General features: G+C 62.8%; 7 protein-coding genes across 7 annotated transcripts; 5 read left to right on the forward strand and 2 right to left on the reverse strand.

Annotated features, from left to right (window-relative positions):
- Window positions 1–224: 224 nt before the first annotated feature.
- Window positions 225–6401, forward strand: LBRM_07_0120 (conserved hypothetical protein; the record flags this gene model as incomplete). The annotated part of the gene is made up of 1 exon (XM_001562457.1): window positions 225–6401. One exon carries the CDS (start codon window positions 225–227, stop codon window positions 6399–6401), a length of 6177 nt encoding a protein of 2058 aa, XP_001562507.1.
- Window positions 6402–7198: 797 nt separating this feature from the next.
- On the forward strand, window positions 7199–8980 carry LBRM_07_0130 (putative tRNA-methyl transferase; the record flags this gene model as incomplete). Its single annotated transcript, XM_001562458.1, has 1 exon — window positions 7199–8980. One exon carries the CDS (start codon window positions 7199–7201, stop codon window positions 8978–8980), a length of 1782 nt encoding a protein of 593 aa, XP_001562508.1.
- Window positions 8981–9506: 526 nt separating this feature from the next.
- LBRM_07_0140 (conserved hypothetical protein) lies at window positions 9507–10556 on the forward strand (the record flags this gene model as incomplete). The annotated part of the gene is made up of 1 exon (XM_001562459.1): window positions 9507–10556. One exon carries the CDS (start codon window positions 9507–9509, stop codon window positions 10554–10556), a length of 1050 nt encoding a protein of 349 aa, XP_001562509.1.
- Window positions 10557–11219: 663 nt separating this feature from the next.
- On the forward strand, window positions 11220–13070 carry LBRM_07_0150 (conserved hypothetical protein; the record flags this gene model as incomplete). The annotated part of the gene is made up of 1 exon (XM_001562461.2): window positions 11220–13070. One exon carries the CDS (start codon window positions 11220–11222, stop codon window positions 13068–13070), a length of 1851 nt encoding a protein of 616 aa, XP_001562511.2.
- Window positions 13071–14721: 1651 nt separating this feature from the next.
- On the forward strand, window positions 14722–15195 carry LBRM_07_0155 (conserved hypothetical protein; the record flags this gene model as incomplete). The annotated part of the gene is made up of 1 exon (XM_003722898.1): window positions 14722–15195. One exon carries the CDS (start codon window positions 14722–14724, stop codon window positions 15193–15195), a length of 474 nt encoding a protein of 157 aa, XP_003722946.1.
- Window positions 15196–16677: 1482 nt separating this feature from the next.
- On the reverse strand, window positions 16678–19176 carry LBRM_07_0160 (putative protein kinase; the record flags this gene model as incomplete). The annotated part of the gene is made up of 1 exon (XM_001562462.1): window positions 16678–19176. One exon carries the CDS (start codon window positions 19174–19176, stop codon window positions 16678–16680), a length of 2499 nt encoding a protein of 832 aa, XP_001562512.1.
- Window positions 19177–22132: 2956 nt separating this feature from the next.
- On the reverse strand, window positions 22133–25330 carry LBRM_07_0170 (putative protein kinase; the record flags this gene model as incomplete). Its single annotated transcript, XM_001562463.1, has 1 exon — window positions 22133–25330. One exon carries the CDS (start codon window positions 25328–25330, stop codon window positions 22133–22135), a length of 3198 nt encoding a protein of 1065 aa, XP_001562513.1.
- Window positions 25331–25726: the final 396 nt, after the last annotated feature.

Genomic DNA, 25726 nt, shown 5'->3' on the forward strand with positions numbered 1-25726 from the left:
ATGTGCGTAGAGCCACCGACGCGTGGATAAAGGATGTGAGGGTTACGGGTGCGCCGCGTCCCTCCATCGCTGTTGCCTCACTACCACCGCCGCCCTCGCCCGTAACAGAGGATTCTGCAGCAGCACCCCCGTCGGAAGCAGCGGCACCTAGCGAGAGGCAAGGCGAAGAGCAAGCAGAGGTGGCACTGGCCCAGGCATCCGAAGCAGCAGCGGCAGAGCAAGCGATGGCGGCATCGCCATCGACTGGAGAGGGAGAAGCTATCTCCGTGGTCACCCCCTCCGCTGCAGACGACCCTGCACTTGCACCGTCGTCGACGGCTGCCCTTGGCGGACCCTCCTCCTCCACCGCGGACGTCACTGCAACGCATGAGCTGGCGGATGGGCGCAACCTGGTAGATCTTGTGAGCTACCTGCGACTACTCTTCGATAGTGACGTACCGGAGCGAGCGAAGCTGCAGGCATTTGGGAAAAGCCTTGTGCGTCTGTTGATGGTGCGTTGCTGCTCGACGATTATAGCCTCCCTCCAGCACGTTGTACACCACACGTACGCCGGCACCACCACCGCTGAGGAGGACGACGCAGGGGCGGCGCTGTCAGCGCTTTTCGTTCAGCTTGCCAAGGAGATCGACGTAGCCACGAGGGCGCTCCTAGGCTGTGTTCAGCTCGTCACCGCCAGCGCCGTCTCATCAGACGCGGCCAGTACCCGCTTCCCTGTGCAACTATGTGTCGATGTGGTGAAGCAGACCCGCCGCGCCCAGGCATACCTTCAGTCGCGCGTAGAGAGAGAGGAGCTGCGCCAGCTGCGTGCGTTCGTCATGTCTTCCGGTAGCGCAGCGAGGTGGGTAGAGGAATCATTGGAGGATGTAGACGCGGCGCAGGGCACCATTGAGGGGAAATCACGAGATCACATCGCGGCGCACGTACAGCGCCGCGTTGAAGTTCTGCGACAGCAGTGGGGCCCATCGCTGGTGCACAGCGTCGGTAACATCGGCGACGTAATCGAGCCATCTGTAAAGTTCCTGGCGTCGGTGGCCGCCGTCCGTGCTGAGGGGGCACCGGCACCGCTTGTGGCACTCAAGAAGGACGCCGCCCAAGATCTCTTTTCCCTCTGCGAGCCCTTGACGACGGCAGCAGCGACTGGTGGGCAGGCCGGTCTCTCCAAGTCACTCTCAACAGATAACTTGGCAGCTGTCGAGGAGACGCCCGTTAGTGGGAGCAGCGGTACTCCACTGACGTGGCGAGCGGCGGCGGGTGAGGTGCTCACCCATCTCGGTAGCAGCTTCTCTGCCGACTACCTCGCTGCCGTGGCGGGGTGCTGTGGGGACAGCAACGAGGGCCAATTGCTGGCAACTCGCCTGCTCACTGACATGTTACAGCGTGTCGCTGCACATGATTTGCCGCTGCTACAGTGCGTTCTGCAGAACAGTCGATGGTACCGCGCCTTGTACAATGGCATCCTCAACTGCGTTGCCTCGATCCAGCCGGCGGTGTTGGCTGCCGGACTGGACGCGCTTAGGCTGCTAACCACCACCTGCCCAGAGGAAGTTGGACAGGAGGTGGGCTTTCTCTACAGCAACGTTGTGCTGCGTCTGCTGGAGTCCCCGAACAGTCCGCACTACGTGAAGCGCACCATTGTGCTTCATTTTATCACCACCTTTATGGGCAACAGCAGCACTCTCTCCGCCGGCGGCAGCCGCAGCGCCATTCCCCTCACTCTTCACATGTACCGTCTGTACGACCTCAATGTACACGCCCATCAGCTTAACTTCATCCAGCAGCTCACTAGCGCCCTCTCCCGCATCGTCCGGGCCGCACCCAAGGAGGAGTTTACGCAGGACGCCGTCGTGCAGGAGCAGCTGCGCCTCCAGCAAGAGGCGGCAGTGGCACTTGCTTCGGCGGTCACAACTCAGCTGGACAGGACGCAGCATCGTCCTGGAGTGGTTAACGGCACCACCCCCTCGGAATCATTCTCGTCTCCCGGGGCTGCCCTCAACCTGGCCTCGCTCTCCCTCCCTGCCATGGCACTGCATGGCCTCGTTCGGATCGTCGAACTCCTGATGACGCAGACGCCGCCCGAGGAGGAGAGTGGCAGAGATGTGCTCGCCGAGCTGCCTGTGATGACATGTCGTGAATCGAAGCTCAAGGAGCAACAGGAGGTCGACCGATTCAACGACTCTCCCAAAAAGGCAATCTACAAACTCTTCAGCGTAAGCGCAGAAGAGAACGCGATTCCCGACTCGCACGCCGACTTCAGCAGTCAGTGGGAGCACACGCTGCTCCCCCCGCTTCCATCCGCTGCCTCAGCACAGAAGGTGGAGGCCGTCGCTGACTTTCTCACTCAGATTAGCTCCCTTAACCCCGAGGCGGTAGCCGAGTTTCTGACGACGCCAGAAGTGTTCCCACTGCACGTCTGCGCGGCCTACCTGCGGCGTCTGCCACTGGCCGGGTGCAGTGTACTAGAGGCCATCAGTGAGCTTCTCATGCGGGTCCACTTGCCCAAGGAGGGGCAGCGCATCGAGCGGCTGCTCGAGTACTTCTCCGCCGCCTACTACGAGGCAAACCGCGGACACGGTATTAACACCGACGTCTTCCCGTTTAAGAGCGACACGGCGGTATTCATTGTTGTGGTCGCCACGGTGATGCTCAACACCAACATTCATAACCCGTCCGCAGGGATGCGGCTGGATGTGAAGGCATTCCGCGGCCAGCTGCACCGTTGCAACGAAGACGAGAGCTTCGCTGACAACTTCGTGGACGACATCTTCTACCGCATTAGTAGGCGCCCGCTCGAGAGCATCAAGAGAATTGCCATCGACGCGACCGCGAGCACTGAAGGCGCCAGCCGCGGCTCCTTCGACATATTCTTTGTATCACAGGAGGAGAAGCGGCAGCTGGCGTTTGGTGTGGAGCAGCAGCGCATGGTGAGCGAGACACGGCAACTGCTGAAGCTCCGCACCCAGCAGGATCCACCCGCACCGGCCCCGGACGGGTGGTGGTATGCCGTAGCTAAGGACTTCCTCCTCAGCATCTGGTCCTCAGTATGTGCTGTCTTCGGCCCTGCCATGTACGAGGGTGCCACGTCCGCGCCGTCGGATGTCCTGTTGCAGTGTGTGCGAGGGCTGCAGTCGCTGCTGTGCACGGCAGCCGCGTTCGACCTACCAACGGAGTGCACTGTTACGTTGCTCACGCTGCTGCGCATGGCGGATGCGACGCCGGTGCGGGCGCATTGCCTGCGGGCGGTGTTGGCGGTGGCCGCCACGACGTATGCCATCAACTTTCCGGTACGGTGCTGGGTGGCGGTGTATCAGCTCATTCTGGAGGTGCGCTGCACTGCGGCGGGGACGGCTCCGCCCCTCACCGAAGATGTCTTCACTCGGATCGAGGCCATCACGCGCCTCAGCGTCGAGGCTGAAGGGAGAAGGGCGGCTGACGCCTCACTGCCGAAGACGGACCGACCCACGGAAGCAATCCATCGCGCCATAGAGGGAATCATGACCACCATCAGCGGCTACGCGGTCGGCGATGTGGCGAATCTTTCCTCCGCACTGGCGGTGCTGCGTCGGGTTCTGGAGTACACGCGCATTGTCCACCTCAAGCGCACAGCGGACGTTGTTTACTTCGTGAATGTGCGCGACTTCACGGCGGTGGTGGTACCGGCCTACGTAGGGCTCATGCAGAAGCACAGCTCCAGCGACGACGGACTGCAGGTGCTCTGTGAGTCCTTGGTGGACTTGCTGTGCACGATGTGGGCCTCTTACTCGACGTGCCGAGTCACGGTCTCGGCACCGGCAACGGAGACGGGGAAGGCCGAGACAACGGCGACGCTGACGGTGGATACTGCCCCAGCTGGATTTGTGCAAAGTTTCCGCTGCCTGCGCAGCATCTACGAAGTCACCCTCGCATCCGCCTCTGACGGGTCGGCGACGCTTCTGCAGATGCACATACTGCAGGCCGTAAAGGAAGTGCTGTCACGCACCGTTCGCGCGGCGGAGGTGACGTCTGCCGACCAGCATCTCTCCCTTTACACGATGATGGCGTCGTGGCAAGAGGTGCTGTATCCACTCGCCATGGCGTTATGCGACCGTAGCAGCACTGCCATCGAGGCGGGCAGTCTCGCCTTGTTGGTGCTGCGCAAGCTGGTCGCTCTCTGTGGCGGCACCGGGACCGCCTCCTCTGATCAACTTCCAGGGTTGGTGCGTGCTACACTTCTATGGTTGCTGGCCCAGCTAGCCTACATGGGCGGCATGTGCGGGGACACGGACAGCGCTCAAGTGTGTGTAGCGCTGCTGAGCAGTATTTGCACTTCCACAGTGGCGATGTCCGCGACAGCTGTGTCATCATCGTCGCCCGGGAGTAGTCCGGGTGGTCCGGCCTCGCCGGTAATCGCCGTGGAGGACCCGAGCACCTTTGCGCGGCGGATGGAGCAGCGCAATGCGCTAACACAGCAAGTGGTGGCATCGATTGAAGAGAACCCGCACTACGTCGTCCACAGCACGCTAGCGCGGCTGTGTTTGCTTCTACGGTGCGAGCGGGAGCAAACGCGGGCAGAGGTGGTGCGTCAGCTGCGCACTCTCTCGCTGCAGCTGCGGCCGGCGCAGCTGTGTCCTATGGTGCTGGACTTGGCGGAGGTTGTGTTAGAGGGCACCATCGGGTATGCTGCGCACCACCACACGACGCCCATCACACACTCCAGCCTCACCCCGTTTCTCTTTTTCGAGCTTCCGGTACCGGCGTCGTTGCGGCGGTGCTTTCGGACGTCGTTCCGGACCACTGTACCCTCCGTGCTCGGGTTCCTTGCCAATGAGCTGCTCACCGGTCTCAGTGGGGACGATCTGGCCACAGCTGCTGAGTCGGTCATGCGGCGCTGCCTCCTGCCAATTTTCCTCAGCCCCAATAGTTCCTATCAATGCCGCTTCCTCGCCGTCCGCTCCCTCTCCCAGTGCGTCGCCGTCTGCCTGCCACAGAACAACGAGGCGCCGCTCCCGAAGCTGGCGCAGTGTGTGCTGGACTGCCTAGCGATGGCACTGTACGCCGTGCGCGTCCCACTCACTGCCGTGATGTCGCCCGACTCCAGCTTTGTGGGTCGACGCTGGCTGGACCAGCCAACGACCAGCGCTGGGTCAGGGTGGGCGGTTTACTGCGCTCAAGCTGCCTACACGATGGAGCTGATGGACCGGGCAGAGCCGCCGTGGCTCATGCGTGGGGCAGCGGCGGAAGCGGCGCTGAGTACATTCGGACCACTGCCGACAGAGGAGCTGAATGGCGTGGCTGCCACCCAGACAGCGAGTCGCAGTGACTGCGCCGCTAGCGAGGAGGCGCGTCGTACCGGCGGCACCGCCCTTTTCTCGGACGATCTTCTCATCGAGTATGTAAATCTGCTCGCCCAGGTCTTAGCTGGGGTGCCCAAAGAGCTGCAAGGTGTGGTGTCGAGCGCCGCCACTGCTACTGGCAGCACCGCGCCGTCGGCCAGTGCAGCGGAGGTAGCTGGAGCAAGCACAGACGACTGGGAGTTGCCCCGAGCCTCTGCAATGGTGCTGCTGCAGTTAAGCCTTCAGGCGGCCGGCACGCTCTTCGCTGTGTTGTGGCGCATCAACCACCCGCACGAAGTGGAGCAGTACGCGCTGCAGTCTGTAGAGATGAGACGGGAGGCACAGGCACTCACCAGAAACAGCGGGCTGCTGCCGCACGCGGCGATACGCAACGTTCTACAGTGTTACCTGGAGTTGGCCATGCTGTCCACTGAGTACCCTTCTGGTGAGCTGCTGACGGTCACCACCGACATAATCGAGGGAATTCGACAGGTGCAGGCCGCCACCCACGCCGCCGCGCCGTCGCCCCCGAAGCCATCCGTTGCCGTCGGTGGCGGTACCGGGGCCGCCACGGAAGCGACAGGCGAGTCCTCACTCGCTGCCGACACCGCCTCGCTCCAGCGACTGTCGCCGCAAGAGCAGCAGCATGTCCGCACCTGCAACTCAGGCATGTACCAGCAACTGGCCTTTGTCCTGGGGTATCTCGTGCGGCTGCTGACTGGGCCACCCACGTTGACGGCGCCGGTGGCGGGTTGGGCGAGACGGCAGGAGGCTTTCAAGGCAATGGCGCTGCACCCACAATTTTTCGCTTCGTTGGTCTCGCTGCTGACGCCGACGGCCGGCACGCTGGTCATCACAGTGCGCGACTACTTCACGTGGTACATCGCTCACGCGCAACCGCTGCAACAGGCAAGCGGAATCTCCGGGACTGTGGCGGGTAGAGGCAGCGCTGCCGGTTCGGGTGAGGTCGTCCCAACCTCGGCTGCGCAGAACGACGAGGTCGGTGCGCCATCTGCGAAGGTGACAGTCGTGAACGGCACGCACGACGGCAACGGCCGCGCTCTCAGCAACTACGATATCAAAGGGAGCTGATCGGTGAAACTCAGCCATGTGAGGGCAGCTCCGACATCCCCGCCGAAGCCCTCAACAGTGGAGATAGCAGGAATGCGAGTGATGGAAGAGGTCGATAATGTGGCGGCGAAGAACACCCGCGACTTCGATGGTGAGTGGCGGCGGAGACGACGACGAGTCGCTGACAAGTGCGCCCCCCTCTCCACGTCGCGCACGTGTGAGTCTGTTCCTTTGTGCGCGTGCTGTGGCATGCGATGCGTGTGTTGGCGTGACCGCAATGACGATGCCAGTTGTTGGCCCAAGTGCGATAAGAAATAGAAATAAAAGACGCGAAGCAGCTCTTTGAAGGCCTCTCTGGCCGTTGTGCCGGGGCACAGGGGCAGACTGATGTGTAGACCCACGCCTCTGCGCACACTCCTCACCCTTTCCCAGCTCACTGACAAAGAAGCGAGGCTGCGCATGTGTCGCAGAGCTCCTCTCGCGCCGTTTAAGAGAGCACCAACAAGAGGGGAGAAAATGCGGGTGCGGGTGTGCTGCCTCTTCTTCCGAAGGAAAAGGGCAGCAACAGCAGGGCGCCCGACCCACATCTATACAGGCCGTGCGTGAGTCGTCGTCTGTGTCAAGGGGGGGAGGGCGGACTACAGCGGTATGCACGCTTCTATCCATCCACAAAACTACCCACAATCACACGCCCTTGACTTCACTCTTCGCCGATCAACACGTCATTGTTTTCCCACGCCTCTTCTCGTGTCTGTTCACGCCTTATTCCTCCGGCCACCCAAGCGAAACGCCTCCGAACTCTGCATGAGCGCGCGGGTATGACGCGCTCGCCGCTGCGCATCGCCATCGGACTCTCTGGCGGTGTCGACAGCGCCGTCGCCGCCCTCGTGCTGGAGCGCTGCGTTCACACCGCACTCGACGTCGCAGCGCTTCGCTGCTTTGGCGGGCCACGCGCCCCGCCGCCACCTCTGCCCACGCTACGGGCGGCGGTTGATGCACGCATACCGCTCCACGAACTGCTCGGCAAGCTCGTTACTCCAGGCAAGCGGGACAGTCGAGTTGCAGGCTGCGACGCCACTCCGGTGCAGTACACCCCATTTTTCATGCACAACTGGCACGATGATAAGGCAGCCTCGGGATGGTGTGTACGGGCCCAAGTCGACTACGACGACGCGCAGCAGGTGGCAAAGACGCTGGACCTCCTTCCCCGCGACGGCACACCTTTGCCATCGTACGACTTCTCCAGCGAGTACGCCGAGCAGTGCTTTGAGCGCATGTTGGACGCCTATGCCGTAGGACACACACTCAACGTGGATGTACTCTGCAACAGCAAGATCAAATTCGGCGCCTTGACGCGTGCGCTACGTCGTACGGGATCTGCCTTCAGTGAGACGCTCCTCGCCACTGGTCACTATGCGCGCACGTGGAACCTTTCGCGTGGTGACCACGGTGGGAGTAATGAGAGACAACCGGTGTTGCTCGTGCGGCCGTGCTCTGCCGGGCGCGACCTCAACGATCAGTCAGTTTTTCTATCTCGAGTGCCGCCGTCTGCCCTGGCCAGCGCCATCTTTCCTCTTGGCCACCTCTTCACGTGCAAGGCGGACGTGCGTGCACTGGCAACTCACAGCTTCGGACACAGCGGTGGCATGGCGGCGGTGGCGCACATCCCCCAGAAGAAGACCAGCACGGGGATCTGCTTTGTCGGGCCACCCTCCGCTGTCACGCGTGCCGGCAATACATCGTGTAGCTCGTGCTTTCCCTCCTTCCTGAACGAGTACCTCCCGCCCCCGCGACCACCGCTCTTGCAATCGACCCACACAGCGTTCTGCGACGCCGTGACAGGGGAGGAGCTGTTCGTGCCTGGAGACACGGCGACGCACGCCACCGACGCACTACCGCAGTCCATCGTGGGCCGTCTATCTCATAGTCCGCCGTTCGGCGCCCTCCGGGAAGACTATCCGGGCTGCCTGCCAGCCTACGCCTTCACTCTCGGCCAGCGTGTGCGTCTCTGCCGCCGCACTGCAGATGGGCGAGGACGCGAGGCGGTCCACTACGTTGCTGGCAAGGTGCTGGCTCCTCTGCCCCCTTCAGCTTTGAGTGATGGCAAAGTGCCGCCCGTACGTGTGCTGGCAGAGGTGCAGGTGGTTGCCGAGTGGAACAACGCACTGTTGTACACCTCTCAAGCTACGGTCGCGTCACTGCGCTGGTGGCTACCGCTGCCCGTGCTGCATCAGCGCGCTGCAACCTGCCACATGCACAGAATCTATCGACTGCGATGCCATTGCTGCACGCGGCACCAAGAAGCACTGCAGCCAGCGACGGTGGAGTGGGAGGCGGCGGACGAGGAAGTCAGCGCAGACGCGGAGGTGCGTGTTACGCGTGCTCGCGTACACTTCGATGCCCCCCTTCGCGCCATTACGCCAGGCCAAGCGCTGGTGGCGTACACGTCCATCTTGGCGCTCGAAGAAGGGTGGACGACGGGACATAACGCGTCCCACGGTGACGCGGAGCCGTTTCCGCCTGAGACGATGGCTGTGATCGGGTCTGGTTGGGTCGTGCCGTCTGACTCCCCGCTGCCTAGCGGCCCCTCTCTCCGTTAGCGGTGCCCTCCCCCTCCCCAGCGGTTCTCAAGGCCACAGCGGCAGTAGTGCGTGCAATGCCGGCCTCTTCACCAAACTTTTCCTCGTCCATTCACTTCACCGCCTGTGTGACTTCGAAGCCCTCCTTCTCTGAGAGGGGGAAAGCAAGACGAAGGGGGGACAGTGCGTTTGTGGATATGTTTGCCGTCGCTCTCACGGCCCAGGCCCTCTCTGTACGCCAGCGTGGCCACAGCAGACTACCATCACTCTCGCCTCTCTGCGCCTTCCTCCCCCTCCATCAGTCGACCCCCACCCATCTTGCACTGCCCAGCCTTCGCCCCCGCCCTCTCCCGCCATTTCTCGACACACGCACGCCCACATCAACACACGCGCACGCGTGCATGGGAACGAGCCAGCGCGCTGTTGGGGAGTCCCACCCACACACTTAGGCCTCACCTCGCCCGCTTGCTGGAGCCCTTCGTGGTGCTCTCTAGAGACCCCCTTCCCTCTACTTCCTGCCGTGCTTGACTGCCTGTGTGCCACCCCGATGCCCCTCCTCCCCTCACTGGTGGCGCGTGCGGCGGAGACGCCGGTGACGGCAGTCCTGTTGACACTTGTGTGTATCATTGTGCTGTTGAGCAATTCCAACGATTTAACGTGCATGCATGGCACACTCTATGAGCTATATCCCTGGCGCTTCATCACCTATTCACTAGCAGCGACAATTCGGGAGCCCTGGCGTATCGTCGTGAACACCGCTGTTGTCCTCGCCGGAGCGTCTGCGGAGGCGACTACAGGCAGCAGTGAGTACGCCATCTTCCTGCTCTTCACCACAGTGGCGACAGGCTTGCTGGTGCTCATCGCCGACCTCGTCATCTGCCACCCGCTTCGGTTTTCTTTCCTCAACAAAGATGACAGCTACAACCGGCCGTACGGTTACACTGGCATGTGGCCAGTGGCGGAGGTAATTGGGTTCTCTCTGTGCCGCGTGCGGGGGATGTCGGCGTTGGTCGGCCCGCGACTACTCGGCGCTCAGCTGACGCTCCAGCAAGTCCCACTCGCCATTGTCTGGTTTGCCTTCGGCTGTGATGTGGTCTCGCTGGTGATTGGCCGCTGTCTTGAGGAATATTATGATCACTGGGAAGGTTGGCGAGGTATGGTGGCGTGCATCGCCTTGCTTGTGAGCTGGGTGTACGAGCGTCATGTCACCGGAGCTGCGAGCAGCGCCTTCACCTTAGACGCCTTCATATACCCGGAACCGCTCCGAGATGGCGTTCGCTCAGTGGGCAGCCGCCTGCAGAGGCTGCTGCAGGTCTTGCCATTACGCGCTCTGCTTCCACCTGAGGGCGGGGCCAGTGGTGAGGCGGTAATGTTGCCCACGCCGTTGTTCTCTCGTGCCGAAATGGGCAGCGTCTTTCCCAGCAAATCAAATACCGCCACAGCGCTACTGCCCGGCACAACCGCAGAGGAAGCGGAGAGGCACCGCCTCATCGCACGAGAGGCTCTCGCCCGCCGACTTCAGCAAGAGCGGCAGGCGCAAAGCCCATCTACATCCCTTGGTGTAGAGGCAGCCGAATCGGCGGCGAAGACGGCGTAGCGGCTGTGGCTACACGACGGCGTTTGTTTGACTGGATAAGGATGGAAGAGAGGGAAGCGCCAGTGGTGAGGCGGCGATGTCGCGCGCCCCACACCTCCCTGTATTTCGCCTCTTCTTTCCATCTGTGCCTCGGGTGGTGCACCCCTCTCGCGGTAGCGGGGTGGCAGGAGCTGGGGCGCCTTCACCTCTCCTCCCCCCCCCCCCTCCCTTTCCTTTCAGTGAGTTGAGTGCTGCATCGAACCTCGGAAAATAAAAGCGACTAGCCGATATGCGGCGCACACGCACAGGCCTGCCTACCTGCACAGCGCGTAGTGGTCACACACACACACACACACCCCTCCCCCGACTTGGAGATGATGAGGCGCTCGTATGGCAGCACTACGCACCTGCGCTGAGAACCGTCTTGTCCTTCTCACTCTATCCCTTGCCCTCCGTGTGGCTTGTACGAACAGCTGTGTGTGTGCGTGTGTGTGTGCGTGTGTGTGTGTGTCCGGTGCTACCGCCGTTTTAGCAGGTGCACGCAACGGCCCTTTTCCTCTCTCTTCTACGTCAAAGTCAAACAAGCAGGACGCGGAGGCGCACAGTACCGCCTTCCCGCTTCATCCGCCGTGCCCCCCCCTCTCTCGTCTAGAAAGCCCTGAGCACACACACAGAGGGTCGAACATGTGGTGGGAATGGGGTACTGTGCGGCGGCAGACGATAGAGTTGTTGTTGGGCCCCACCGCCGAGCAGCGGCATCATCAGCTGCAGCACCGAGATCAGAAGCAGGCGTACGAGACCTTCATGACGATGTCTGCCAGCGCCGCTAGTGAACCGCGTCGCAGTGGTGGCAGCGAGTCTCCTGACTCTTCCCCGCCTGCTACTGTGGGCGTGGCTTCCGCTGGGGGGCGGCACCGCAACCACGAATACGCCACTCTCCGCAAACACTTCCAGCGCATCCCGCATATGTTCCTTAACATGGAGTTCTACTTTGCCATCACTGCACTGGGCCTCTTCGATCATCTCATCGGGCTGCTGCTGTTGCCGCTGAAGGTGCTCACACTGTGGCGACGGTGCGAACTGCGCGACATCATTGCACTGCTTGTGCTCACCATAGTGCTAGGTAGCTACTGGGTTGCGGGTCTGGCGACGACGCAGCTGTACTCCTACCTCTACCACGCTGTGCGACGCACGTCGTTCATCAAGGTCGTCATGATCTTCGGCATCCTCGACGTGGTGGACAAGATCCTCTCATCCTTCTCGCAGGACTCGCTCGAGGTGCTCTACACCGCCGTCGACGACGAGTACTCCTACTACTGCGCTCGCCGCCGCCAGGCCAAACCACCTGCAGCAAGCACACCTACGAAGAGGGCAGCGTCTGGGAGGGGGTATGCCGGCTGCGATGACGTCGGCACCGCCGCCGCTAGCCAGCACACGCCTCCATCGCGGTGGCTTCTCGCCGGCAGCGGGGTCGTCGCCTGCCTCAGCACCTCCTGCCACTCTCTTTCCCTCCTACTGCACGTCGTCACGCTAAACGTCGCGATTAACGCGGAGGGAAATTCGCTCCTGGCGCTGCTGGTCGCCAACAACTTCACTGAGCTGAAGGGTGTTCTATTCAAGAAGAATACGCCGGAGTCGCTCCACGGTGTGTCCTCCCTTGACGCGCTGGAGCGCATGCAGTACATCGTCTTCTTCTTCGTAATGCTGCTCCAACACATGCACGAGCGCTTCACCGACTTCGCTATCGCAGACGTCTGCATCATCCTCTGCGTCGAGGTGGCCATCGACTTCGTCAAGCACCTCTTTGTCTTTCGCTTCAACGGCATTCCGCCTTCGATGTCCCGTGCCTACTCGCAGCTGGCGTTGCTGGACCTGAGTTGTGAAACAGTGCTATGGCGGCTGCCGTCGTTGGAAGTGGTGGTGAGCGGGCCGAGCAGCAGTGTCGCAACGCGCATGGAAGAAGCGGCTGAGCTGCTCACACCGGCCCACGGCTTTGCCCCCAAGCACGTCAAGCGGGCTGGCTTCGACGCCATCGCGTATGCGGCGCTGCTTCTGTGGAGCTGTGAGCGAGTGGCGGGTTACCTCTTGCTGCAGGCACCTCTGGTGTGCGTCTTGCTCGTGCTGATCCTCGCCCTACTGAAGGTCATGCTGTCCAGCATCGTCTACGGCGTGTGCGCGCGCTTCACCCTACGGTCGTTGGTGGTGGTCCCGCCCTCTTGGCCGCCGTCACCATCGCAAGGCTCTGTCCCTCCGCCTCTCAACGGCGCCAGCCAGCGAACGAGCGTGTCTCTGACGAGTCCACTGGTCTCTGCGTGTGGTGTTCGGTTGGGAGTTTCGCCGATCAACACGCCGCACGCGACGCCCATCGGCGGTAGCCGCCACTTTCAGATTGATGCGGCGACATTCCTCCCTGCGAACAGCAAGAGTGGCCCAGAGGCGGTGCGCACGCTGGTGCAGCTGACACCACTTCTACTGGCTCTGTTGAAAGCAAATCGCTTTGACCTACACGCTGGTAAGGCAAAGCGCAGCCACTGACGTCTTTATCCGCCTCTGTCGTTCTGCGGGTGGGTGGCCGCGTGCGTCCCTCGCACATCAGTTGGCACGGCCCCCACCCCACCCCGCCCTTGGCCAACGGGGTCCCCGAGCATGTGAGCGCAGCCGCGGCGGCGCAGAGTGTACAGGTGCGCACAGGCACAGGCACTCTCGTTAGCAATGCTGCATGGCATCTGACCCGCGCATACGTCCACAACTCTCGCGCACCCCACACCCTGCGACTTCGGTGTTTTTCTCTCCGTACTTTTCCTTCGGCTTTGCCGTCGTGTATCCATTGCTGCTAGCCTTCTCTCTCTCCCCCTCCCCCTCCCCCTCGTGTCATCGATGTGGTGCCACAGCACGCATGCGCACATGAGTGGCGCAGCCGCTGTGACAAGCATGTACCACTTCGTTGATGCCGTGCACATCATCAGCCGCCACTGCTAGCTGTGGCCGTCCGTCACCTTAGCAACTGCTCCGGCCACTCCTGTTCGACAGGAGAGCAGCCCCACCAGCCATCCCAACCGCTGCACCCGCAGAGCCGTTCAGCTATGACTACGACGCCAACGCAGGAGGCTACACCGCCTTGCTGCCCCTCGTAGCCTCCTGCGCGGCCGTGAACTCTGTGCTGGGCGTAATGGAGACACCAGAACGACGCGTGGTGTAGCCGGTGGTGCTCAACTGCTGTTTATCGGTGCTGGGGGGGGGGGGGGGGGGGGGGTATATCGCAGTGCGATGCCGTCCCCTTGCGCGGGCACCTCCGCAAGGGGACGGCATGCTGACTAACATGGTATACTACCTGCGACGGAGCTCTGCGAACCCATCTGCTGCGCCAATGAACCTGGAACGTTCCTGACGAGGGTCCTCTGGCCATTACCGCACGAGCTGCAGCTCGAGTACGGCAAGGCCCATTGGCGCCACTGGTGGTGCACGTGCGTGGTTATCGTAAGGGAGGGACAGCCGGACAGCCTCTCCGGCTGGTTGCGTGGGTCAGTGCCGCGAGAGACTGCCCCTTCGAGGAGTGCGCGCCTGGAAGAGCTTCCGAACAGCATCGTTAAATATGACGAAGGGCGATTGATGTAGAGTTCAGAGGGGGGAACAGGTGCCGCCCTTGGCTGATAACTCCGTGTCTCTGCGTGTGTGACACTGTGCACAAGCTGCTGAATCGCTGTTGATCTGTTTCTTCTTCTTGAGCTGTCGAGGCTTGCCTGTCCAACCCACGGCACGCGCTGTGTCGATTCATCGTAACAGCAACGAGCCAACTGGATGAGAGAAGACACGCAAGTGGGGTGGAGCACCGAACGTCGTGGCAGCCCCACCTCTCTCCCGTTCTCCGTCATTCCCTGTACATCGCTCCCACTCTTCTTCATTCTTGCTTCCGCCCTGCCCCCCTTACCCCTCCCTATCCCACACGCACTCTCACCTGCCTGTCTCAACACTCTGTGATGTTGCCGCTGTCTCCATCTGGCAATGTCCTGGGTGCCATCTGTGCCGCCCTCACCCAGCCATCATACGCCACACCTCAGGTCTGTACATACGACGGAGCCCCGCAAGCGCCATTTACATTGTCATTACCTGGCGCACACGCTACACGCACACTCTCAGTGGTCGCACCTGCTTTTCTCTCCGCTATCTTGATCTGTGTTACATCACCATGGGTCAGCAAGTCTCCGAGTGCGAGGCTGGCGTCCCCCTCGGCCTGCTGGGCCTTGACCAGATCAACTGGGGCGGTCAGGCCGGCGCCATCTACGAGTGTTGGCGCCTGTCCCCGTGCTGTGGCTCGCCGGACTTGACGGGGTGCCTCCTGTGCCTGCTGCACTGGCTATGCCTCTCTCCTTGTTCATCGTGTAAGCTCTATGCCACCTCGATGGGCGATCACTGTTCACTATGGCCGCACTGCTTCTGCGTTCTCTTCTGCTGCCCGTGTGCTCGACTCTTCACTCGCTACAACCTGCGCAAGAAGAGCGGCACGCGTGGCAACATGATTGGCGACTTTATGTGTATTTTCTGCTGCTGCCCATGCGCGTACTGCCAGGAGCTCCGCAGCGTGAGTCCGAGTGGGTGGCGCATTGTGCCCGAGGTAACCATCCCCGGAATCCTTGTGCCGGGCTGCCGCTTCCTCAACTAAGGCCGGGGGTGCGAACCGGTGAGAACTGCACAAGTGCGCCCTCCATGATAGGCACAAAGCCGCGGAAGATGCAGCGAGGGAAGAGGCGGTTGTCTCGCAGCACGCGCACAGCCATCTCTAAGCCCGCACGCCTGTGGCACACATGTCCTCACGGCGGCGTGTATGAGTGCATGGATATCGCCTTGCGTGATGTCGGTCGAGCGAGGCCGCACTCTCAACGCGTGCTCTCATTACTTCTCCCCTGCAGTCGTACCTTTTTTTCCCTCTGTTTTCACTTCCTCCCTGTGCTCGCTCCGCATGCACCCAGACCTCCCCTGCATTACCCACACGACAGACGCCACCTCCTTCACTCTCGAGCAGGACCCTGTGGCCTCGCCCCGTCTGGATTGAGGCGTGCGGTCCACCCGAGTCCGTCTGGCACCGATCGCGCAGCGCGCCCCCAAAGAGGGGACGAGGAAGGACAAGGGGGCCTGTTAGACGAGTGGTCCAATTCGACGGCAGGACGGTTCGTCCCAGGACGACGAGGGTTTTCGCCGCGGCGCAGCGGAGGCTGTATGTATGTCGTTGCTGTCTTGTTCACAGTAGAGTGACAAGCTGGAAACGATCGTTTTTTCTCTTTTGCTTTGTCATTGATATTCTTTCACACAACGCTGTGCGGTGTGCCGGCACGACGGGCAGCGGCAAGCGTACTCGCGTGTGCTCTCTTCTGTATGGGTCGGCTGCCGCGCCCGGGCGGCCGCCAGGCGACCCCCTCCCCCCTCAACAAAACAAAACCCCGCACCCCCCTGGGCCGCCGCCGCAAAGCCCACGCGCACCAGCGGTGCCGACGAAACGCGCACCCAAGACACGCGCGCCCCCCCCCCCCGGTCTTTTCCCAAACCCCCTCCCCCTCCGCGCCAAACCGGCCCCCCCCCCCCCCCCCAAACGCCTGCGCGGGGCCCGCCCGCGGGAGGAGCCCCCTCCTCCACCCCGAAGCGAGGCGGGGCGCGGCCACCCTGCCTAGCCCCGGAAAGGAAGCTGCGCCGCCGGGGAAGGGGGGGAGGCGCCGCGTGGGCGAGAAGGGGATGGGGAGACGACCAGTGACGGAGAGGGCCCCGGGGCCGTTTGCAAACGCGTTTTTGTTCTTACCAACGCACCTGCCACCAGGCCAGGCCAGCGAAGTATGACCCACGCTATGCAGATCGCTCTGCAGCAACTCCCCCTACGCCGGTCGCCGCCAGAGGCGGCTCAGCACTGAGAGGGATAGGGGGGACTTAGTCTTCCTACGCAGGGTGGGGTGGTGGACCCTGAGATGCCGCGCACTGGGATGTCCATCTCTCAGGAGGGGAGGGAAAATACATGAGGAAAACGAAGAGAACGAGAAAAAACTCACGCACAAGAGGGGCGGAATGCACAACTGTTGCGTGCGCTTCTAACCACAGGAACAACCCTCATCACGAGAACACAACCTGGAGCCCACGTATTGGCCCCCTCTTGCCTTGCTTAGTCCGCCGACACGACGCAGTTGGTGGTGTGGCGCACGTGGTCTGGCAGGACGATCTGGACATCGATAGCGCCGTCCCTTTTGGCTTTGCGATTTTGCTTCTTCGCTGCGGCGCGCTGGGCTTTAATTAGCTCCTTCATCCGCTGCCGCTCTTCCTCGCGCTTCACGCGTGCGACCACGCGCCCCTCCGCGCTCTTCAGCTGCTCCTCTAGTGACACGCGCGGTCGCCCCCGAGTGTGACTCGCCTGGCGGCCGTTGTAGGCAGATGGAAGGCTGCCCTGCCGTGAGTCGGCGTCACAGGCAGGGTGCGATGCCTGACGAGCGTACGACACTTGCCGTGAGAAGGGTACGGCCGCGGCACCATGGCGCGCTTCTACCGTAGCCGCGCCATGCTGCTGCTGTCGCGCAGCGGACAGTAGAGGCGGTGCGGGGATGCCTTCCATCAGGCAGCGATGGCGCGGTGGGGTCAGGATAAGCACGCCGGGTGACTGCGGCGCATTGGCGGGCTTCTTCGTAAAGGTGCGGCGGTGTGGCGCCGCTAAAGGCTTGTCTGCTGCACGGACCGCCGGGGCCGAGTCGCATGGCTGCCCCTCTTTGTCCCGCCGTTGATCATACGTCTTCAACGCCTTGTCGTCATCCACACGATGATGGTGGAGGTACTTCTCCATGGCGCGCAGGTCACGCATCCGCAGAACAAACCACTGGTCCGCCGGTGCGGCGTCGGAAGCCTGGGCGGCTGGCTTGGGGGGCGGCATTGGCGCCGACTTCTGTTGCGCTTCGTTGAGGCCGCGCGCCCCCCGAGTCGGTGACTCTCTCGGCACACACGGTGGGTTCGTGAGATTTTCTGCCGCATCCAAGGCGCGCTTTGGTACATGCGTTGGTGGCACTGCCTTTACCACCACCTTCGTCGACCCACCGGTTCTGCGCGAGGGTGTAGGCAGCTCCGCTGCCCTTGTGCGGCCAGCTGCGGTGGCGCTCGTAGTACACCGAATGACCATCGAGTCGGTGCTGATCTGGCGCACGAACCTCGGTGCCTCGGTTGATAGTGCGGTCTGTGCCGGAACACTCGGCACTCGTTGCCGTTGCGGCAGCGGACTTGCCTTGGGCGCCCCCACGCTCTTGCGCTTCGGTGCCTCCTTGGTCTGCACTTCTTTTCTGAAGAAGCCCTCGGTGGAGATCTGCAGAGCCACCTGCTGCGGCATGCACAGTTGTGCCGCCTCTGCCGGCACCGCCTGGTGCCGCTCCGGCTTGTCCCCCACGGCTGCTTCTGCCGCCACCGCAAGCACCGCCGGTGGCTGCTTTGGCACAGGAAATGCCACCATAGACGGCAGTGATGTGAATGACGTGGTCGACTCTGGCGCGGTCAACGCAGGCGACGACACGTCGGGAAGCTGCTTCACACCGGCCACGTGAGACAGGGATTCAGGTGCGGCTGCAATGGCAGTGGGATGGGAGCCCTGTGGCGTGGGATCCTCGCCGGCCTTCGCCTCTGCCGCGACAACCAGCAGCGGGTCGCTTGTGGCGCTGGCGGGCGGTGGCGTCGTACCCGCGGACGGGGGCGAGGAGTAGGACTGCGGTGATTGCGGCAGTGGATGCTGCCGCGGCTGGTAGGCAGCCACATTCGGCGGTGACACCGGTAGGGGAGGTGAGGATGCGACGGGGGGCTTGGACAGCCTTGCTGGAGAGCGCACTGGAGACAGCGACGCACGGCGGAGCTCCTCAGCGCGGTCGAGTGCGACTCGTGCCACCTCCAGCGCCTCCCTGGCAGTCACGCGTTGCGCGGGGTCGAGCACGAGCATGGAGTGAATAATCGACCTCACCTCCTGCGCCACATGCGGCGGGAGAGGCGTGATGTGACCCCAAGTGATCTGCTGTACGAGGTGTGCGAAGCTCGGGGCCGAGAACGGCTTGCGCAGCGTTGCCATCTCGTAGAACACGCAGCCCATTGACCACACATCGGCAGCATAGCTGTAACTCGTGCCCAGCAACACCTCCGGCGAGATCCACATCGGCGAGCCGACGAACGTGGAGGTGACGTTGGAGATGCTGAGGGTCTTGGCAGATCCAAAGTCGCCTAGGTAAAGCACTTTCGTGTCCGTCGAGACGAGGATGTTGCCCGGCTTTATGTCGCGATGGATGACACTGTGATCGTGGCAGTACACAAGGGCCTCCAGCAGCTGAACAAACCAGAGCAGCAGTGTGTGTGTGGTCGGGGTCTTGTGGTGCTGGGTGAGGTAGTGGAAGAGCCCGTCGAGGTCGCCGCCAGACTCGTACGACATGACGACGAAAAGGCTTCCATCATAGAAGAAGGACTCGAGGAAGCGAACGATATGTGGATGCCGCAGCCGCAGCGATGCGTTCAGCTCCTCAACCCCCTGCGTGCCCTCCGCCAGCCGCTTGATGACGACGAGCCGGTCCGGCTGCTGCCGGTCGCGCGCGAGGAAGGCACCGTTGGTCCCACCAAGGTCCCTGACCTTGGTGTAGTGGTCCATGCCCATCTTGCCGACTGCGTTCTCCACTGGAGTGGGGGATGAGGATGGAAGCACAATGTTCTGCCAGAGGGGGAGGGGGGGGGGGGGGGCACAGAGTGAGAGAGTGAGGCACACGCACGTGGTGCAGGGGCGCACGCAGGCGTCGAAGATGAAAAGTGCACGGGAAAAAGGCTGGAGAAAGCAAAAGCACAAGAGGAGGATGGCGGAGGGAATCGAGAGTACACAGGGGGCGAGCACACACGCACGCGCACACGCAGGGAGAGGACGACACCAGCGGTGGATGAGCGACGCAGCACCAGCCAGGGAGAGATGCAAAGTTGGCAAGCACGAGTGCCAGTGGTGGCAACAGTGGCGTGTCGCCCCTGAAGATGAAAGCGAGGCGTCGGCTCAATGGCAGCACCTCACACAGTCAAGCGCGTATCGGTCTGCTGCTGCTTTGATGATGGAGAAAAGGGAGATGCAGACGTGGCTCGTGTGACGGGGACGACTGATGTGCAGCATCCGTGGCATGCAGATTCATGAAACACGCACGCATGGGCAAGCTCGCACAGGCGAGTTGAGGTCAGGTGATGGAGTATAGAGGTTCCCTCTCCACAGGGCATGAGCACAGCAAGGTTGCGCAATCCTGTCATCGTCGAGCACGCCAATACACGTCAAGACAGAGGCGAGGGGGCACGGAGACCATAAGTCTTAGAAGGGAAAGACGCTGGTGGAAGCAGCCCAGAGCCAGTGCACAGCACTTAGAAAGCATCAAGCTCATATGCACAGCATCCATCAGCCATGTATGCGCAGGAGCGCGGCTCGTGCATTCAAGGTGAGATGGGCAGCAGCTGCCGGGCCCCTCCCCCCACCTCGAACTCGACCGCCCACACTGTAGTAGTGGCGCGAGAGGGGGTGGGGGTCTTGCGCACGAGAGCAACACAGGGTGTCCTGCCGACGTCTCTATGACCTCCATTGCACGAGGCGATTAAGTTCACGGTGTAGTTGCTCGCTAACGCACCCACAGCCTGCTGCACATTCGCATACATATATAGCAGGAGAGAAATGGGGGAGACGGCGATGCGTCGGGAGATGGGGGGGGGCGTGTCATGTGCACCACCTTCACTGCATCGAGAGGAAGACGAAGCACAACACAGAGCCCTTGAGGCAGCAAGGAGAGAAAGAGGGGGGATGAGCAACGAGCACGCCACGCCCGGCATTCGTACTTACGCATCACCCACCACATACGCGCCACTCAATCCCCTCCGCTAGTCGGACCGCACGACTGTGTTGCAGTAGCCCAGCAACGCAGCCGTGTGTCGCGCGTGGACGTTGACAGGGACGAGCCCCCTCCACCCTGGCGCTGTCGAGCAAACCAAAACGCCTCCACAAAGTATATAACAAGGGAGGCGGTGAGAGGAGTGTCCGGTGCTCCTCGGGTGCTGAACAATGACGGAGTTGATCCCTGGAGTGACGCTGGGACCATCTCCGCCGCCACCCCCGCGCCCGCACAAGGCGCCCCTGCCCAGCCCAGGGAAAAGGAGAGGCCGTACCTTCACAGCACACATGCGGCGACGCCTCCGCCGGCCACTGCACAGGTGCGCGTGCAACTAGGTCCCATATGGCGAGCTCTCCGTGGCTGTCCCCCCCCCCTCCCACAGCTGCAGTAGAAGACACGGTCCTTCGCAGTGAAAGAAGCGGTGCCTCCCTTCCTCTAAGGTCGTCATCGGCATCGCGGCTGGGGTACCAAATATTACGCGGTTGGCGCGCCGCTAAAGCACAATGAGTGCCCGCATCCCGCCGCACCGCCAAAGTACTCTACAGCGATTGCAGGGCTTCGGAGGAGCGAGACAGCGGACGACGGCAGACCTCTGCAGCCGGCGACCGGATGATGCTGCATCGCTATCCAACAGGTAGAGAGTGCTGTGCGCCAGCTTGACAGCGACAGCCCGACGCCCCTCCACGTCTCAGAGGATAAACCGCTCGACTGGGGAGGCTGCCGACGCCGCCGCCGCAGGGTCTAACATCATCACTACCGTAATGGAAGCCCACCGCAGCCTCGCAGCTCCTCTCCGCTTGGCAGCCACGGCACAGGCAAAAAATGAAGCAGAACTCGCTGGGCAACCCCCGTGGTTGACGGGACACGTGGTGGTGGCGCAATGGCAGCCCCCGCTGACAGGGATGCGGCTGGCGAGGGAAGGAAGCCCAATCACGGTGGTCGCGCCGCCCGCCGGACCCACCGGACTTGCGACGGGGCCCTGCGCTGGAGGACGCCGCGTGGCGCTCGGCTGCTGCTATTCGCCGGGCACCACAGACACCACCATAGTGAAGACCCTGAGCGGAGTCGGTCGGAAGGCGGTGAGTCGGCTGTGAACACTCGGGTCTCGCAACAACGACACGCTGCCGCTGCCCTTCACAGAGAAGGTGGGGTGGCACGAAGTCTGACGGAGCGGCCACACATGCCACTCTACATGAAGGCAACGATGTGTACGCGTTTGCAGGGCATGCGTCACTCTCCGCCCGGTGAGAGGAACGCGGGGAGGGGGACAGGCAGAGAGAGGTATAAGAAGAGCCGAGGGAAGGAGAGAGGGGGGGGGTGCCGGAAGGGGGAAGGACACCGTAGTGCACGGCGATTGATGTGTCCTGGAGGGGGAGACACAGAGACAGCCGATGAGAAGGGGGAGGGCAGTGGAGCAGCAGCGCTGCCGCCATCACATACGTACGCGCAGAGGGAAGCGTCCTATCACACGCAGGCGGCGGCGGTGCCCGTGGGTAGCCCGTGCTTGTGGAGCGAGGATGGGCGCTGGCAAGCCAAGGAGGGGGAGGGGCGGAGGAATGGGGCAGTGAATGAAAAAGTGGCAGAGACGAAGAAAGGAGTTCACAGCTGCCGAACCGACTCCCTTCTTCTCTGGCAGCGAAACAACAAGAGAGAGCGAGCGAGCGGCAGCCACAGAGGCAAGCCATGCGCCTTGGTCCTCCACTCTCACCTCGGCTGCTTCTCAAGCACTCCCTCCAGCTGTCGGTCGAGCACCGCCAGCTCCTCGATTGACGGCAGCGCCGTCCACTGCTGCCGGTCTGGCACGAGCCGGCGCACCACCGTAGCATCCCGCTGCAGCAACGCGCAGGTGCGGTAGTATGAGTACACCGCCCGTAGCGTGGTGGCGTCGAAGACGCCGGTGAGTTCGGCGGAGAGGCGGTTGCGGCGCTCGAGGTAGGGGCGCCACCGTCGCAGCTCCGCCGCGGCGGTCCGTGAAGCGGAGCGACCGCCATCTGTCGAGGCTGCCATCAAGGGCGCGGCTGGGTCGGCAAAGCGCATCGACACCGCAGACGACGTGGAGACACCGCAGCTTTGGGCGCATGTCGAGTCACGCCTTGACTCGCTCGGAAGTAGCCGTGCACGACGGCGTGCCTCTTCGCTCGCCGCCGCCTGCGCCAGTGCGGCCGCCTCACGCAGCTCTCGGATGCGCGGCGGCATTGGACGGCCTACCGGCAGCTTTTCCGCATACGAGATGCCGGCCACCCTCTCCTCACTGCCGGTGTCGAGCTGGAGCCTCTCACGTCCACTGCGCTGCTCATCGATTTGCCGCACCATGTCGACGTACACGCCTTCGGGCGACATCCAGGGCTGGGCGCCGGCGGGCGGGTCACCGTGCCCCTCCCCGGCCGCCGCGGCCGCCGCGGCCACCTCAAGCACGTGTAGAACGTGCGGCATGCTACGGAGGAGGGCGGAGCCGTGTCGCTCATGTAAAACCTCTATGTCGGTGAGCACGCGTTGGTGCCGCAGGCGCTCCTGCACGCGCTGCCGCAGCTCCATGACGGCCTGAGCGATCTCCTCGAGGGAAGCACAGCGCATGTCGGAGACATTGTGATAAGCTCTAAAGAACGCCACATCCTCATCAATGGCGCCGCCTAGAGCGGTGTCGTGCTCTCGCGACAGCGACGGCAGTGATGCGGAAAAGCCCCGCTGTAGCTGGAAGGATCGCAGCGACCCTGCTGGTGACGTCGCTGGCACCGCGGCGAAGCTATCGATCGCCAGCGATGCCGCTCCATTCGACAGCTTACCTTTGGGCTCAGCTTTGCCGTTGTGGCGCACTGACTTAGCGTTCTGCTGAGGCGTGGCGGGCTCGCGCTGCCGTGCCTGGCGGTGTCGGCGCTTCCCCGCAGCAGCGCTCCCGATCGGAGAGTCCTCGCTGTGAGTCGCATCAGTCGGAGGCGGCGGCAAACCGAAGGGATTTCGGCCGTTGCCGATCTTGTGCCCAGTGACAGCCAAATCACCGGTTTGAACCGGGCACGGCGATGGCGACCCCGACGGACGGCGCGATGGCACTGAAGGGCAGCCGTCCACTGCCTTGCCTGCCGCAGCTTTAGCGTCAGCCAGTCCTGCCGTTCCTCTGGCAGCACCGGCGGCAGGCTCTGGTGCGACGTCGTAGAGCATGTAGGGACGCATGCTGTCTGAGGGTGCCATCCCCACCGCACCCTCCCTGGCGGAGGGAATGCTCTGTAGCTCACCGCCAGCCGCGCCGACGAGACGCTCGCCAGTGGCCCCGTAGAAGATCCCGTCGTGGGCGCCACCGCCGCCCTGGCTGGCGCCGCCCATGCCGAGCGAGGAGGCACTGCCAATCAGCCCCGACGGCTGCGCTGTCAAAAGAGCCGCACGCGCTGCCTCAACAGCTCGCCGCTCCGCATTCTCGTGCTCCTCAGCCGGCGCACAGGCGGGGCTTAGCAACTGACGCCTCAGCTCGGTGTAGTGCAAGGGCTTCCCGCGTGGGTCGCCAGGGTGGCGTGCGTTCCACGCTGCAATATTTTCCTGCCACGCTTGCAGTTGTCGCGTCAGTGCACACTCACTGGGTGAGGAGGGAACGTCAAGAGGAGTCCGCAGGCTGCGCCAGAGGTCAACGTAGGCACGCACACACGGCACCGTCAGCACCTCCTCGCACGAGGGGCGCTGACCGGCATCGAGGCAGAGCATGCGGTTGATCAGGTCCGCGATCGGCCGGGGGAAGTGTGCTGGCAGCGGCTCGCGCTGCCCTCGCAAGACACGCATCACCAACGGTGCAAGGTCGCGCGACTCGAAGGGATGACGGAGGGCCAGTAGCTCGTAGAGAACGCAGCCGAGCGACCATACGTCTGACTTGGGGCTGGCCGCCCCACCTTGCAGCACCTCTGGCGCCATGTAGAGCGGTGTGCCCTTCATGGCCGCCTCCATCACATCGACGCCATCCACGCCGCTGTGCAGCCGCCTCCGCTGAGAGCCCGGCGAGCATGATGAGACCGCATTGCTGCTGGTGCTCATCTGGCGTATGTGCACCAGCGGCTCGTAGGGGCTCAACTTGGGGGAATAGAGCGGTGACTCTGCGCCCCACTGGCCAGAGGACCATGGGGCCTGCTGGTAAAGGGACGGGAATGGCGGTGCTGCCGCAGCTTCTGCGGCGACGGGCGTGGGTGAATAGAGACCACCGGAGATTGGGAGCGACGACACTTTGTCGTCGCCGTCGTTCATCCGCAGTGGAGACGGCGAGCCAACAGAGGCCCCGTTTGCCACCGCTGGCGCGGATGTGAAGGACGAGCTGCTGCTTCCTGGAGGGCCGCCCATCGTTGCGGCTGTGGCCCATGTGTGACTAGTCATGTCGGCGCCGAGTCGCTCGGAGATGCCAAAGTCGCCGAGCACTACGGACATGTCTCTGGACCGTATAAACACGTTATGTATTTTGATATCACGGTGGACAACGTTGTGGGCGTGCAGGTACTGCGCTCCAAGCACAAGCTGCACGAACCACAGCATCACCTGATCGAGATCAAAGTACATGTCCAGCTCACGCTGTGCTGCCACGTGGGTGTCCATATCGCCACCGTCGTAGTAGTCCATGACAAGGCACAGGTCGTGCTCGTTGAATAGAAAGGCATCCCGTTGCGACACCACGCAGGGGTGATGCAGGTCGCGCATGAGGATGATCTCCTGGGCAGCATCGCGTCGCTGCGGCGTCGTCAAGCCGAGCAGTGGAATCCGCTTCATGACGAAGACTTGGTGGTCCGTCACCCGACATACTTTGAAGACAACGCCAAAGGAGCCCGTCCCCATCTTCTCCGTGATCCGGTACTCGGAGGTCGCCATGGTGTTTTGGGCCTTGGGCGGCGGCGGCTGCTTCGGCAGCCGCCGCTGTGGCAGTGACAGCGGCGGCATCCCACGGTGGGAAAGAGAAAGACGCGTGATGTGCGGCAGGTAGTGCCGCTGCGCTACCGCGCCTGAGAGACGAGTGGAGGGAGGGGGCACAGATACAACGCCCCTCCCTGCTCCAGTCCCCCCCCCTCACCAGTACGCGCGCGCATAAGGGGCGACGAGTGCAGCGCTGGCGTGAGACGTGAACGGATGCCGCGGCTTCCTTCGCATGAGCGACACGCGCGCAGATCCCCCGTGATCACAGAACGAGAGGGTGACACTCCCCATCCCCTCCCCCCGTGGTATGGAGAAGTGAATTCCTCCCTCGCCCCTTAGAAAAGAAAAGAGTCTGCGTTCTATCACTTCTTGACGAGGTGAACATGGGCAGATCTGAGCAATGCTCGTCATCCTCCGCCTGCT

The sequence above is a fragment of the Leishmania braziliensis genome, chromosome 7, assembly GCF_000002845.2.
Source record: "Leishmania braziliensis MHOM/BR/75/M2904 complete genome, chromosome 7".
Lineage (NCBI taxonomy): Eukaryota > Euglenozoa > Kinetoplastea > Trypanosomatida > Trypanosomatidae > Leishmania > Leishmania braziliensis.